Source organism: Agelaius phoeniceus, chromosome 27, assembly GCF_051311805.1.
Source record: "Agelaius phoeniceus isolate bAgePho1 chromosome 27, bAgePho1.hap1, whole genome shotgun sequence".
Classification (NCBI taxonomy): domain Eukaryota; kingdom Metazoa; phylum Chordata; class Aves; order Passeriformes; family Icteridae; genus Agelaius; species Agelaius phoeniceus.
In genome coordinates, this window is record NC_135291.1 from 4,902,969 (window position 1) to 4,917,313 (window position 14,345).

Sequence of the window (14,345 nt, forward strand, 5' to 3'; positions counted from 1 at the left end):
CCCAAACCATGAGCATACCTTTTACAGACGTAATATGAAAAAGGGGATTTGGGTCTACTGGAACACCCCAAATATGTTGGGTACAACCTATACTAGAACAATACCCCACATGCTGGTGTACCCTGACATTAAAAGGGCAAAAGATAACACTTGACAGCCTCATAGACACAGGGTTTGAAGTTAGTATCTCTCAAGACAAATGGCCCTCACAGTGGTCCCTTGCTAAAGTGCTCCAGGCACTTTCAGGCATTGGAGGAAGCAGCCGCAGCTGGATACAGATCAAAGGGCCCGAGGGACACTGTGCCTCAATCATACTGATTGTATTACCAGTACCAATGGTACCGTGATGGGGGATGTTCTCTCCCAATGGGGCTTTAGGATTCAATCAGCTTTTTAAAGGGGACCGTTGGAGAGCAACACTTTAAAACTAACCTGGAAAACAGGGAAAATGGTTTGGGTGGATCAATGGCCCCTACCATTGCAAAAACTTTTTGTATTAACAGAGTTGCTCCAACAACAAATCCAGAAAGAGCATTTTGTCCTTTCTAACCGTCCTTGGAATTCTCACATTTTTGTTATCAAAAAACAAACTGGCAAATGGTGCTTACTCCATGATCTTTGAAAAATAATGCAGCTATGGAAGACACAGAGGCCTTACAGCCAGGTCTCCCATCTCCTACCATGATTCCCAAAAATTGGCACTTGACTGTTACTGATTTAAAAGATTGGTTTTTTGATATTCCTTTACATCCTGATGATGGTCCTAAATTTTCCTTTTCAGTTCCAAGCACAAACATGCAGGCACCCTTAGAGCAATATCACTGGATAGTTTTACCTAAGGGCATGAAAAACAGCTGTACTGTTTGCCAGTGGTATATTGCTAGGTCCTCTGTTCATTCTGTTCATCAACAAATGCCTAATGTTCTTTTGCACCATTCTATGGATGATATTTTTGTAACAGCTGAACAACAGGAAGTCATGGAGGAAGCCTTAGTTAGCCCTTGTCACCAAAGCTGTAACTCAGGCAGGGCTTTGCATAGCTCCCAAAAGGTACAAAAACATCCTTCGTGGAGGTGTTTGGGGTGGTGCATTGGAGTCTCTTCAATTTCTCCCCAAGCTCTTCAAATTCAGACAAATATTTGCACCTTACATGATGCACAAAAATGTTTGGGAACAATCAACTGGGTGCACTCCTTGTTAGGGAATTCAAATACAAAGCTAAAAGTCCTTTGTTTGAATGATTAAAAGGAGATTCAGACCTTTTATCACCTAGACAACTTACATTTCAAGTTCAGCAGGCGCTGCAATGCCCAACTGATGTCATAATAAACCTACAAGCTGCACACTGGGCACCTGAGCTGCTTTTCTTTTTAATAATCTTGCATCCAGCAAAACAGCCCCATGCCTTGATGTTTCAATGGGACCCCAATGCACCAGACTCTTTGTTTATCACTGAATGGATTTATTTACCACATCAAATGACTAAAACCATCAGTACCCAACATGAAATGATGGCCCAACTGGTTGTTAAGGCCTGACAGAGACTCGTTTCTCTTGCAGGAGGGGAATTTTCCACTCTTTTCCTACCTTTAACCACCTTTTATTTGAATTGGATAGTTCAGGGATCAAGGCTCTTCAGATGGCCTTTCCTGAATTCAGTGGACAAATCTCAATACATCCTCCAAAACATGAGTTGTTTTAACAGCTTTTAAAAGCTTTTTTTAAGCTTTTTTTTTTTTTTCAATTGACAGAGTAACCCAAGAGGAGTGAGGTTCCACTTCAAGCCTTAACAGTATTCACAGATGGTTCTGGTCACTCTCAGAAATCTGTGGTAGTATGGAGAGACCCCTCTTCTAGTGGGTCTAATGGAGAGCAGATTTATCCATATCTGAGTGGTCCCCCCCAATTGTTGAACTTGCTGCTGTTGTCAGAGCTTTTCAAAAATTTTCTGTTCTTTTTAATCTGCTTACAGATTCAGCTTATGTTGCAGGAATAGTGATGAGAGCCAAAGCATCAGTTTAGAAAGAGTTGAAAATTCACAACAATTTTATTGGTTGCAGCTCCTTGTTTTTTCCTTAGAAAATTGAACATTTCCTTACTTTGTTATGCATATTTGTTCACATACAGACCGTCCCAGATTTTTAGCTGAAGGGAACAGGCAAGCTGGCCTTTTAACAATGCCTGTACAACAATCTGTTCTGCCTAATAAGATAGAACAGCCTAAATTGATCCATTTGTTTTTTCACCAAAATGGTGTCACTTTGATTTGGCACTTTGGCATTAGTAAAGCCCAAGCTTCAAGAATTATTGCTGTTTGTCCTGATTGCCAAAGGTGTTCTTTTCTCTCTATTGCAGGAAGTATTAATCCCAGAGGGCTTCAGAGCCTTAAAGTCTGGCATCAGACATTACCCATTTTTGTGAATTTGGTCATTTAAAATACATTCATTCCTCTATTGATACCTTTTCTGGTGCTCTTTTTGCATCTGCCCATTCAGGGAAAACAGCTTACGATGTCTCTAGACACTTCACTGCTGCTTTTGCCATTCTTGGTATACATCTGAAGTGAAGACAGGCAATGGCCCAATTTATATTTCCCATCGAGTTGCTAACTCTTTTGCCTTCTGGGGAATTATGCACAAAACAGGTATTCCTCATTCCCCAACAGGCCAATCTGTCACAGGCTCATGGCTCCCTCAAACATCTCTTGATACAACAGAAAGGGGGGTCAGAGATGGAACCCTGCCAAGAGACTGCAGAAATCCCTTTATGCGATCAACTTTTTGAATTGTTCTTTGATGGACCCCAACCCACCAATTGTTCGACATGTTAATCATGATTCACAATTGCAACAAAAGGAAAGAAACCCCTGCATTAGTGAAGGATCCAGAATCTGGTAAGATATTGGGGCCTTATCCTTAGGCCACCTGGGGTAGAGGTTTTGCTTGTGTCTCCACAGAGAATGGTCCTGAGTGGATTCCAGCAAAGAATGTGAAGCCGTTTTTAAGAATCTTTGAGTGCATCACCTGAAGATTCACCTTGAACACCAACATTGGCGGAGAACCCTTGTGAATAGGACCTCACCACCACACCAGCGCCTGTTTAACCTCTAACAGACTTATGTCCTTGGGAAAATGGTTAAGATTACCCAGTGGTATCAGGGTTTACAGGGCTAGGAAAACTTCTGGGGGATTGGAGACTTGGTGGATGGATAAAAAATTTAGTTAAAATAGGCTTCTATGTATTAGGCATTGTATTATGTATTGTTATGGTTATTCCTTGTATTTACAGTGTGAGAAAAAATTAATAGACAAGTCATTTAAGAGTGTATTTTTGTTTGAACGGATAGGGGGAGGGATGGGAATAAAACAGAGAGAACAGTAGAACTGATAAAGGGGCCTGATATCTGAGGCCTGATTGAGTGGAAACTGTGGGAAAGACAGACACAGATAAAGGTTCTCTGGGCAAGAAGTGATCAAGAAATATGTTGTGAGACTTTGTGACGTTACCAGGTGACCTGATGTCCTGAAGAATGTGTAACAAAGGGAAATTGTTAGAAAAAATTGAGCCCTATAAAACTACCATACAAGTAAAACCCCATATAAATCCCTGGCATACTCAATAAAATTGGCTTCTGATCTGAAATCGGATGTCCCGTCTCTCCATCGTCATTAACCCCCCTAGGTGGGGGGAAGATGTTGGAGAGATTCCTTTCCCTTCTCTTTGTCCTGATGTGATTTGGTTGGTAATAAATTCACTCCCTGTGCCCAGGCTGGCTCTATTTTGCCAATGCTGGTGCTCTGGGCGGGATCACTCCCATTCCTGCACTCAACTCCCAGGCCTCTCCACAGCCAATCAGAGAATGTGATGAACAAGAATCAGCCAATCAGAGAGAGCAGTTCTGATGAGTCACCAGTTGCTGGGCAGACCCACAGCACCCAGTGTTCCCTGGATCCCACCCTCCCTGCCAGGTCACACCCCAATCCTCCCTGCGCAATCACAGGAGGTCCCAGTCAGGTGCAAGGCCACGGGAAGGGGCTGCAGCTGCCACTGGCTCAGGAGCTCTGAGGGCAGAAAAAAGGGGGTGACACCGGGATGGGGGACACTGGCAGGGCTTCCCTTAATGGTGCCTCCATTTGTGTTGGACCAAGTGAGAGCTTCTGGAGAATCTCTTCCCACACACAGGACACTCATTGGGCCTCTCCCCAGTGTGGATGTGCCTGTGGGTGACGAGGGTGGAGTTGCGCCTGAAGCCCTTCCCGCAGTCGGGGCAGTGGAAGGGCCTCTCCTCTGTGTGAATCTGCTGATGTACTGAAGCACAGACAGACAACTCTTCAACTAATTAAAGTTGAAAAGAAGGGTGTTTTATCACAGTGCTGGACACATAAGGAATCATTTCCAAATGGATGTGCAAGGAGTTGCAGACTCCTGCTCTCTATTTATACAGAAAAGGTTTTGCAGTTTCTAGGGATGCATAATACAGAATCATTATCCACCCACTTTGTATTATAGTCAGCTGAATACCTAATATGACTGCGCAATTGCACTGCCTTAATTGGGTCTGTGGGATTTTGAAATAAGGGAGTGGGCGTATGTGAAGAAGAAAGCTCTCTTCCTCATGGTAAACTCTTCACCCATGGCGAGTTTGCAGGATTTTTTGATCTGCTGGTCATGGTCCAAGCCACTCCAAACTGATTATTCTTAAGGCAAGATATTTCTATGGTCTCTGCTCCTCCACAATTGCTACATCTATCCCTGTCACTCCGAGCTTTACTTTCTAATATATTTGTTACTCTTTCACTAACCTATGTGATTTTTGCTTAGCTAACATACCTTCTTAACTAATTTTAAAATCTTAACTAAAATATGCAATCTTCTACTATCTCAGTTATACTCCCAGCTGGCCCCTTGACTCATCCACAGTTTTCAATTATCGTAAATACATTTCCAGCTGACCCCTTGACTCATTACGATGAGATTGGAGCTGCTCAGAAACCACTTCCTACACTCGGGACACTCATAGGTTCTCTCCCCAGTGTGGATCTTGCAGTGATTGATGAGGTTGGAGCTCCACCCAAAGCCCTTCCCACACTCCCCACACTTGTAGGGCCGTTTCCCCATGTGGATCACCTGGAGCCAGATCACATCTGAGCTCCAGAGCTCCAGCTGAAGCCCTTCCCACATTCTAAGCACTTGTGGGGTTTCTGCCAGCCATGAGTTGTCTCCACCACCTCTGAGTTCTGAATGAATCTCTGGCTGCCTTCTGGACACAGGGGGCATCTTTCCTCCTCACAGCTGCCAGGGCTGGGTTTGCAACCCCTCCTTGTGTGGGATCTCCAGGGCTTATCCTCCCCATTGGATTCCCATGCCATGGAGCTGCTCAAAACGGCCTCTCCCATGAGGTTCTGCAGCAGGGATTTGCTCTCCCTGGTCTCCATCTGCAGCTCAGTGCCTGGGGAAGGAAAGGAAAGAAAAGGAGAGGAAGGAATGAGGAAGGAAGAAGGACAGAATGAGAAGGGGAAGGAGCTGTGGACAAGGACAGGATGGGATTTGCCTCTGTGCCAGAGGGAAGGGGAAGGAGATCCCCCCAGTTCATCCTTGGCAGGACGGCATTGGTAGCGGGGTTGTCCTGCAGCCAGAGGAAATGTTGGGCTGAGACATGAAACAGAGGAGAAGGAGAAAGGGGCAGTGACTTCCTCCTTGCCTGCCTCAGTGTCCCAGGCCATCTTCCTTTTCCTCGCAGCCTCCTCCAGCTCCATCCAGACAAAGATTGGGATTGACAAATCCTGGCTTGGGGGAAAAACAACAGGTGAGGCCCTTGATCCTGCTTCCCAAGTCCAGCTCAAAAAGTAACCACCCTGTTCACAGTTGGATGGGCCCAGACCCTGTTCATCTCCAGCCTCCCCCACCCCTCCAGGCTGACAGGATCCCCCAGCTCCAGGATTGGCCTTCATTGCTCTCCCCACTCTGATGCCAATCAGAGTCCCAATACCAATGTCCCCCCCAGCTGGTACCACTGCCCCAGCCAGTACAGACAGTTTGCCACAGGAACTTTCCACAGTTCTCCAAAGGGGCATCTGTGTCTCACCCTTGGGGCCCTGCAAGATCCAAACATCCCCTCCCCTGAAACAAACCCTCCTAGAGATCCTCCAATGGATTTGGGGTGAGTTCCCCCTCCCCACTCACCTGTGAGATCTGGGGGGATAGATGCTGCCAGGGCCAGGGGAGCTGCAGACTCAGCGGGCGAGTGGGAAAACAGCGTGGTTCTGCTGCGGCTCCTCCTCTTTCTATTCTTCTTCCTGCTCTTCCTTTTCCCATCCTCCGCTTCTTCTCTCCCTCCTCTTCCTATTGCTCCTCCTCCGTGCCCAATCCAGATCCTCCTTTCACACCCTTCTCTCTCCCATGGCTGCAGCATTTGGGTGGAAGGAACCAGGGAACATCCCATGAGCCCCCCAGGGATGGGCAGAGGGCTTGGGAATCCACCCAGTGCAGATCCATTCCCCTCCAGAGCCCCAGGGAATCACTCCAGGGATCAAGTGATGGGGACACAGTGGGATCCCCACGGAACCACCCTTTTCCTATCCCATCCCCAACTTTCCCTCCCCTCTCCTATTGTTCCCCCAACCCAAGGACCCCTCCCAACTCAATCTGGGGATCCCATCCCTCTCCCACTCTGAATCCTCTTTTTCCCTGCACTCCCACCCCTTTCCCATCGTGCCTTCAGCTCCGCCTCTCGTCCCTATTTGGTTTTGGGGGATGCAGGTCCCCCCTGCTCAGTCTGGGGGGTCACATCCCCCCTTTCCCTCAATTCATGCATCTCCTGGCTGCTTTTTCCTGGGAGCAATCCCTCAGTTTTGGGACTTTTGGGGTGTAGTTTAAGAGTGTGACAACTCTGTCTGGCTTTCCCCTCCTGTTGTGGCCTCTCAGTTGCCCCTGACACCCTGGGGGTGCTGGGATTTTCTTCCTGGGGACAAGGATGTTCATCCCCTTCCAGGAGCCCAATGCCTGGCTGGGGCTCCAGTTCAGGGGGTCCTTGAGCAACTGCCCCAGAACCTCCCCCAGGGTCTCCCAGCACAGCCAGAGCCACTTGGCCTGGGGTCCCCAAAGGCCTCAGCAAGCCCCAAATCCCTCCCAGGAACCCTCAACTCCCTCAAACCCAGCATCCCCTACATCCCCTGCAAGTTCCCCCCATGGCACTAGCCATGGCCATGTCCCCACATGTCACTGCCCATGTCCCACCATGTCCTCACCCACGGCTGTCTCCCCACCATGTTTCCATCCCTGTCATTGTTCCCCACATCTCCATCCATGCCTGTGTCCACCCACATCCCCATGAATGGCTATGTCCCCCTCCATGTCCATGTGTCCCCCAACTGGTTCAGGAAAAATAAAATACCTCTTTGAAGAAAAGTGGAAAAAACTGTTTATTACACAATAAAACCTAAACAATATTAAACAATAAAACCTCTTGCTGCTCTAAAAGAGAGACAAACTCACAAGGTCCCTCTGTGGGCTGTAGCTCAGCTCACTCAGTCCCTTATCAGTCCCTCTGGCGCTGGAAATGCCGCGGCCCAGGCCCGGCCTGGTGGGCCACAGGTGTGAGCTGCCCGTGCTCTTCTGGTGTTCAGGCCAGAGCAGGTTTAAGCAGGTCCAAAGAAAAGGGAAAAAACCCCACAGTAGGGAACTACTTTGCCTCAGCTAGCTAAAACTAAGTAAAAGCAAAGGAGAGCTCTGTCCCGCTGTCTGTCCATCCGCAGACAACACAGTGCAGGAGCAGCAATGTGGAGGAGTGAGTGCAGTTTCTGAAAACAAACTCTGCATTTCTTCTCTCCCTCTTCACTCTCAGGACAAGTCTTAAAGATACAAAACTTATTATTCAGCATAAACAGAACAGACTGGAGATGCAAGCATCATATAGTCCACTCCGAATATATCTTCAACACCATTCAGTACTCCCTGATGTCACTAGAAGATAGGATTGAATGCAAAAGATTTTATGGGGTTGAAAGTCAACAAATCTGCCCTCCCCAAGGAATTCCCATTGTAGGTCTGTGTCCCAATGGATGTTCCTGCTGCTGGGTTTATCTAGCTGCCCACAGGGAACCAGGAAGATGTGGAGCCTCCAAGCCAGGTGTCTTCCCAACATGGATCACCAGGACCATGGATCACCAGGGCTCTGCCCAACAACGCTCACTGAGGATCATCCAATGTAGATCGTCTCATGGGGGATAGAGCTGGAGCAGCACACAAAGCTCTTCCCTCATGTGGGGCACTCACAGGACTTCCCTTAGTGGCGCCTCCGTTGGTGTTCTGTCAAGTGAGAGTTCTGTGAGAAGCTCTTCCCACACTCAGGACACTCGTAGGGCCTCTCCCCAGTGTGGATGCGCCGGTGGATGGTGAGTTTGGTGTTTTCCTTGAAGCCCTTCCCACAGTCGGGGCAGCGGAAGGGCCTCTCCTCTGTGTGAATCCGCTCATGTTTGAGGAGATCGGAGCTCCTGTGAAACCTCTTCCCACACTCAGGACACTCATAGGGCCTCTCCCCAGAGTGGGTGCGCTGGTGTTTTCTCAGGTCAGAGTTCCACCCATAGCTCTTCCCACATTCCAAGCAGGTGTAGGGCCGTTCCCCCGTGTGGACCACCTGGTGCCGAATCAATGCCGAGCTTCCTCTGAAGCTCCTCCCACATTCCCCACACTTGTAGGGCTTTTCTCCAGTGTGGATCCTCTGGTGTTGCATCAGGTAGCCCTTCTGGCTGAAGCTTATCCCACACTCCCCACACTCATAGGGCTTTTCCCCAGTGTGGATCACCTGGTGTCGTATCAGTTGGCCTCTCTGCCTGAAGCTCTTCCCACATTCCCCACACTCAAATGGCTTTTCCCCAGTGTGGATCCTCTGGTGTTGGATCAGGATGGAGTTGTGGCTGAAACTCCTCCCACATTCCCCACACTCAAAGGGCCTCTCCCCAGTGTGGATCACCTGGTGCTGCCTCAGGGTGGAGCTCCAGCTGAAACATTTCCCACATTCCAAGCACCTGTGTGGCTTCTCCCTGCCATGAGGCTTCTCCACCAGCTCCAAGCTCTGGCTGGATCGCAGGATGCATTCCTGGCTCACAGGGGCTCTTTCCTCCCCAGAACTCCCTGGGTACGGTTTGCAGCCCCTCTTCATGAGGTACATTCAGGGCTTTTCCTCCTCCTCCATCAGGCCACACCCTGAGAATTAAAAATCCTGGTTTGCAGAAAAAATCAAGAGGAGAGCAGCTTGGACTGGGAAAACCTCCATGCCCAAGTTCATCTGGGAAAGTTATTGGGCATCTTGTGTCTGAAAGAACCTCCAAAACACCATGATTCAGCACAAAAATCCTCTAAACATCAAGATGCCGATCAAAAACTTCCCAAACGTCATTATTCAGCAAAAACCTCCTTCAAAATACAGAGATTCAGCCCTCACAAAGCACAAAAGCACCAACATTTGCCCAGTAAAGCTCAGAAACCCCAAGATTCAGCCTCTGTGAAAATCATGGATTCCCCCTCCCCTGGTCACCTGCTGCATACAGACAAAGCTCCTGGGGCTGGGGGGGAGGCTGCAGATACAGGGAGGAGTAGAACCGTGTGGTGCCACCTCTTTCTGCTCCTCCTCCTCCTCTGTTCCTGCTCTTCCTCACACTCCTCTTCCTCCTACTATTCCTCCTTCTCCTGCACAATCCCACCTTTTCCTCCCACGTCCAGGGTTTCACCATTTTGTTCCTCAACCCTGCTTCTCCTTCCCTTCTCCTCCTGCCCCAGGCCCAGCACCCGCTGCCGGCTCCCTCTTGCCCCCAAACCCACAGCATCCCACGGCAGGGGCAGGGATGGAGCTGGGGCAGGTCGGGCTGGGGCAGCGCTGGGCTCCCGGCCGCTCCCGCCCGCATTCGGTCCCCACTGCAGCCGCTCCCGCCAGGACAGAGCGGGGGGGCCCGGCCTTGGCGCTGCCCCACTCCCACCTCCCCAAATTCCCTTCGAGTGGGGCGCTGGGGCCGAGGGGGGGGGCGGGGGGGGGGGGGCAGGTTGGGAACGCTGGGATCCGCGGGTCTGCCTGGCAACTGCTGAGTCATCAGAGCCGCGTGCTCTGATTGGCTGAGCGCTGCCTGAGGGCTGGGGCTGCAGCAAGGCGGGGACACCCTGCTCCAGGGGGGGATGTCCCACAAACGCGGGATCCCCATGAAAGGAAGAAGAGGAAAGTGTCTTTACAATCAGATGCTGTGAATCTGCTGAGAGATAGACCCAGGAACTTGTACGTAAGGAAGCGACAGGAGAAGCCATCAGTTTAAGAAAATGTTGTTAACTGATGACACAGACTGCTGCTCAGCCAAGGTCCTGCCATATTCATGAACTTCGAGAAGAAGAACAACAAAGACTTCACAGAGCCATGAATATCGGTTGCTACACAAAAGTAGGGAGCATATCAAGGGGATATGTAGTAAGTGGATTGGGAAGTCTCTTCCTCTCAAGTACACTACCCAATGCGGAAAGGAAGAGGGAGATGCAGCTGGGAAAATTAGGATGAACAGGAGGCTGTGTCCAACAACTGGAGAGACCCTGTAGGAAATGTCCCATGGCCTCTCCCTTTCTTTAGGAATGAAATTACTTTTACAGGACTCCTCTGTCTGCTTTGTGGACAGAATCCTCTGGTGACGTCAATTTTTCCACACACCTTGGGACTCGTCCGGAATTCTAGCCACCGTCCGGGGCAGCGGGCAGTGAGTGCAGCTGAAGGTGCCTCACCCAGTTTGGGTGATCAGGCCCCTTGGGGGCGGCAGCACCGGGGACTGATTGGGTACCTGAGAGTGACCAGGAGACAGACGAGGGGCACATCAGGGGGGGCTGTGAAGAGTCAGCAGGGAGAGAGCACTGAAAATCTCATCAGTGAGTGCACTGGGATCTTTGGGGAGTGAGCACGGCAGGGTACCCATGGAGACAGAAAAGGGAAAGCCAGGAAGGGGTCCTGTGCCAAAGGGATGATGATCCCAAAATATCTCTGAAGGGTCCCTTGGGAGAAGGTTGAGGTAGATTGCACACTCCCTCAGAGGCAATTAAGGACTTGGACACCCAGGGGGGCAATAAGAGAAGTGGAGAAGGGATTTGGACAACAGGGGATGGATGGCATTGGTGTGCTGGGAAGAGACTGGGTGAAGGGGAGTGTGCAGGAATATGGTTAAGGCAGGAAGCAGCAGGAGGAATCTATGTGGTGAGAAAAAGAAAAGGGGAGGAAGAGAAAAATACTGAGGACTGGGATGTTTTTCAGCAGGGTCTTATCCTCAACATTTGCCAGCTGATCATTTGTATCCCCGGTTTCCAGGAGAGGAAAACAAGGAGGTCAGGGTTTCAGGGGGTTTCTCTGTGGGGGGCAGCGGCAGCACCGGGCGCAGAGGTGCGGGACCGGGAGCACGGGCTGGGGGCCTGGGGGGAGCTGCGGGGCCGGGCCGGGGCTGTGGGGCAGCCGGGGCTCAGCGCCGGGCGCTGCCTGACCCCACCAGCCCCGGGCAGGGCCGGCAGTGGCCCCCGGCCCCCAGGAGGCTGCGGGACTCCCCGGCCGCTGCCCGGCCCCGTGGAGCTGCCGGCCCTGCCCGCCGGGGGGGCGCCTTTGGACACTGCGGCAGGACAGGGACCGGCTCTGGGATACGGGCTGGGGAGGGCACCCTGAGCACACGGATGAGGAGCAAGGAACACCTGGGAAATGTGGATTATACATGGAAGGACTGAGATTTTCTTTTCTTTTCTTTTCTTGGGATCACCACAGAAACGAATGATTTTGCAGAAAGCTCAGCAGCTCTCAGAGGATGAGCACCCACAGGCACTGAGGGGGGCTGCAGGAGGGGCAGAAGAAGGCCCTGCAGCACTTGGGCACAAAGGCACAGCAGGTGAATGCAAGAAGGAAGCAGAAAAAGGCCAAGCTGAAGGCAAAGGCCAGGGCAGAGTTCCTACAGCCCCTGAGGGATCAACCCCAGGGCCCAAGGGGGCCCCAGCACCCAGGGCACGGGCTCGGCCACAAGCACCCGGCAGAGGCATTGCCCTCCTCGGCAGGGGACAGCCCACCCAAACAGCCCCTGGCAAGGAATCAGGGCTCCAGCTGCAGGGCACAAGGACACTGCAAGCAGAGACAGCAGCACCCTCAGGACCAGCAAGTCCACCCCTTGATGGACATGGATTGGCAGGGCTGTCACAGCTCCCATCACACCAGGGACCCTCCACACTGCAGCCCTTGAGAACATTCAGGGTGGGTCTGCATTGAGAGGAGGCCTCTCCTGATGGACACAGGGGCTTCTCAATCCACTCTGAATCTTAGACCTAACGGGCAAAATAGGAAAGGCATGGTTTAATTATTAAGGGAATAAGTGGGAAAGATGAGCAGGTATGATTTCATCAACCACTATGAGGAGATGTAGGGGATACGCTTGAAATAAATTAATTTCTTTTTCTTCCTACTGTGATTGCAATTTACTGGGAAGGAATTTGGTGGCTGGATTTTTATATTGTAAAAGGTGATACAGAGGCTTATGATGTTGTACTTATGTGTCAAATGTCTGGCAAGGCCTATGCTGAAGTGAACCCACAAATGTGGACAGTCCCAGGGAAAGAGGGAAAATTAGATATGGAGCCTCACCAAATTACTTTGAAGCAACAAGGACAAGAGGTTGCTTGTATTGATTTAAAATCAATACCCTATTCCAAGAGAGGGAAGGAAGGGCTTACAGCTTATTACTGACTCTCTCTTAAAGGCAGGGTTTTGGAGCCAGGGATCTCTCCCTACAACACTCCAGTCAAGAAACTGGATGGATGGACACAAGGAGGAATCACAGAATTTTCAAGTGTTAAAAAGCAGATTAACTGAGGCTCCTGCCCTGGCCCTCCTAGACAGGGAGAAAGAATTTGAATTGTAGGTGGATGTTAAACAGGGCCATGCCGAAGAATTCTTGTGTTAAAATGTTTAACCCAGTGGCCAGAGTGGCCTCAATCTGTCTGCAGAATTGTGCAGCCACAGCTTTCATAGGAACTGAGGCCTGAAAACTGATGACAACAGGAGGAACTCCTAGAGTTCAAGTCTGGCATCAAGTTAAAGCTCTGACAACCAAAAGAGCCTCTAAATGGATGAGCAGGGCTCGGTTATTACAGTATGAAACTTGTTCAGTGGCACAGGAGGATTCAGAACTGAGGACAGGGCAAGGGTTTAACCCAGCCTCCTGTTTGAACAGCCTGGAGAGGGGCTGGCAAGAAACTCAGGTGTTGTAGTGCGTTTTTATACTTTGTAATACTTTGAAGTAGTTTTGCTTTGTATCCCCATATTTTTCCCAAATGGTTTATCCCAAACTGTACCCCTCTCCCTTTACCTGTGTAATCCCTCTCCCGGGATAAGATCATCCCCAAACCCCCACCCTGGCTCTCTGTCAATCACTCAGCATCCCATCCCCTCCATCCAGAAGTTTCAGTCCAGGTCGTTGAGTGATTAGCCAGAGGCCAGGGGTCAGCCCCCCCAGCCTTGCCCCATACGCTGTCCTATATGTTTATCCCCCAGCATCCATCCCTTAGGGTCACTTATAGGTTGGTAAAATGTTATCTACTTTTGGTTTCCACCTCCCTTTAAATGTGACCTTGGCACATCTCCCGGGCTCTCGACAGGAGGCCGCCTGAGGTGCAGGAGCTCCTTTGGGACTCCTAATAAAACCTTGGATTAACCCCTGCTAAGAGTCGGCCCTTTATCTTCTACCGCTGTCTCTGGTGTCTCTTGTGCTGTCTCTGGTGTCTCTTGTGCTGCAAAGGCGACCAGTCCAGGTACCCTCAGTACCCTCGGGGCACAGAGAGTGTCTGCCCGCTGTCGGCTATGTCGGGGCTGCCCCCCCCGGTGTCTGCCGACTCGGGACTGGCCGAGGGTTCCTGAGAGGCTCGCAGAGGAACCGAGACACCCAAGACTGCATTCAAGGGACAGAGCTCCAGACCCAGGCTGAGAGAGATTGATGAGGCAATCCCTGGACTGAGGGAGAAAATGTGTTTCTGGATGGCTCTGCAAGGGCAGCAGAAGGGAAAAGAGCTACAAGACAGGCTGTTATTAAGGAAGGGGAATCAGACAAAGCGCAGGTCACCGCCCCATGCTCAGCTCAACCCGCGGAGCTGTGGGTGCTTGTAAGAGCCTGGCACTGAAATGCCCTGGGCAGGAAGGCTTCAATATCTTCTGCTGACACCATGGCACCTAACAGGGCGGCAAAAGCAATTCTGACTGCTTCAGCAAGCACTGCATCACTTATTAAGGTATTTCTAAAACAATTCATAGAGAAGGGATTGTGGAAGCAATAGACTCAGAAAGAAGAACTCATTTTACT

At 50.4% G+C, this 14,345-nt stretch overlaps 1 protein-coding gene and 1 pseudogene across 3 annotated transcripts in view; one reads left to right on the forward strand and one right to left on the reverse strand.

Moving 5' to 3' along the window:
- Window positions 1-14,345, forward strand: part of LOC143695956 (uncharacterized) — a 758,734-nt pseudogene that overhangs the window by 640,092 nt on the left and 104,297 nt on the right. The window lies entirely within an intron of this gene.
- The window catches only part of LOC129131986 (uncharacterized), a 150,508-nt gene continuing 140,502 nt past the window's right edge, over window positions 4,340-14,345 (reverse strand). The window contains exons 5-6 of one of the 2 annotated variants that reach the window (XM_077191123.1): window positions 8,298-9,026; window positions 4,340-5,125 (exon numbers count right to left, since the gene is read on the reverse strand). In XM_077191123.1, coding sequence (XP_077047238.1) covers window positions 4,924-5,125; window positions 8,298-9,026 — 931 coding nt within the window. In that variant the 3' untranslated portion in view covers window positions 4,340-4,923. Of the gene's footprint in view, window positions 5,126-7,402; window positions 9,205-14,345 lie in introns of those variants that run through there. The other variant, XM_054650966.2, reaches the window with a different exon arrangement.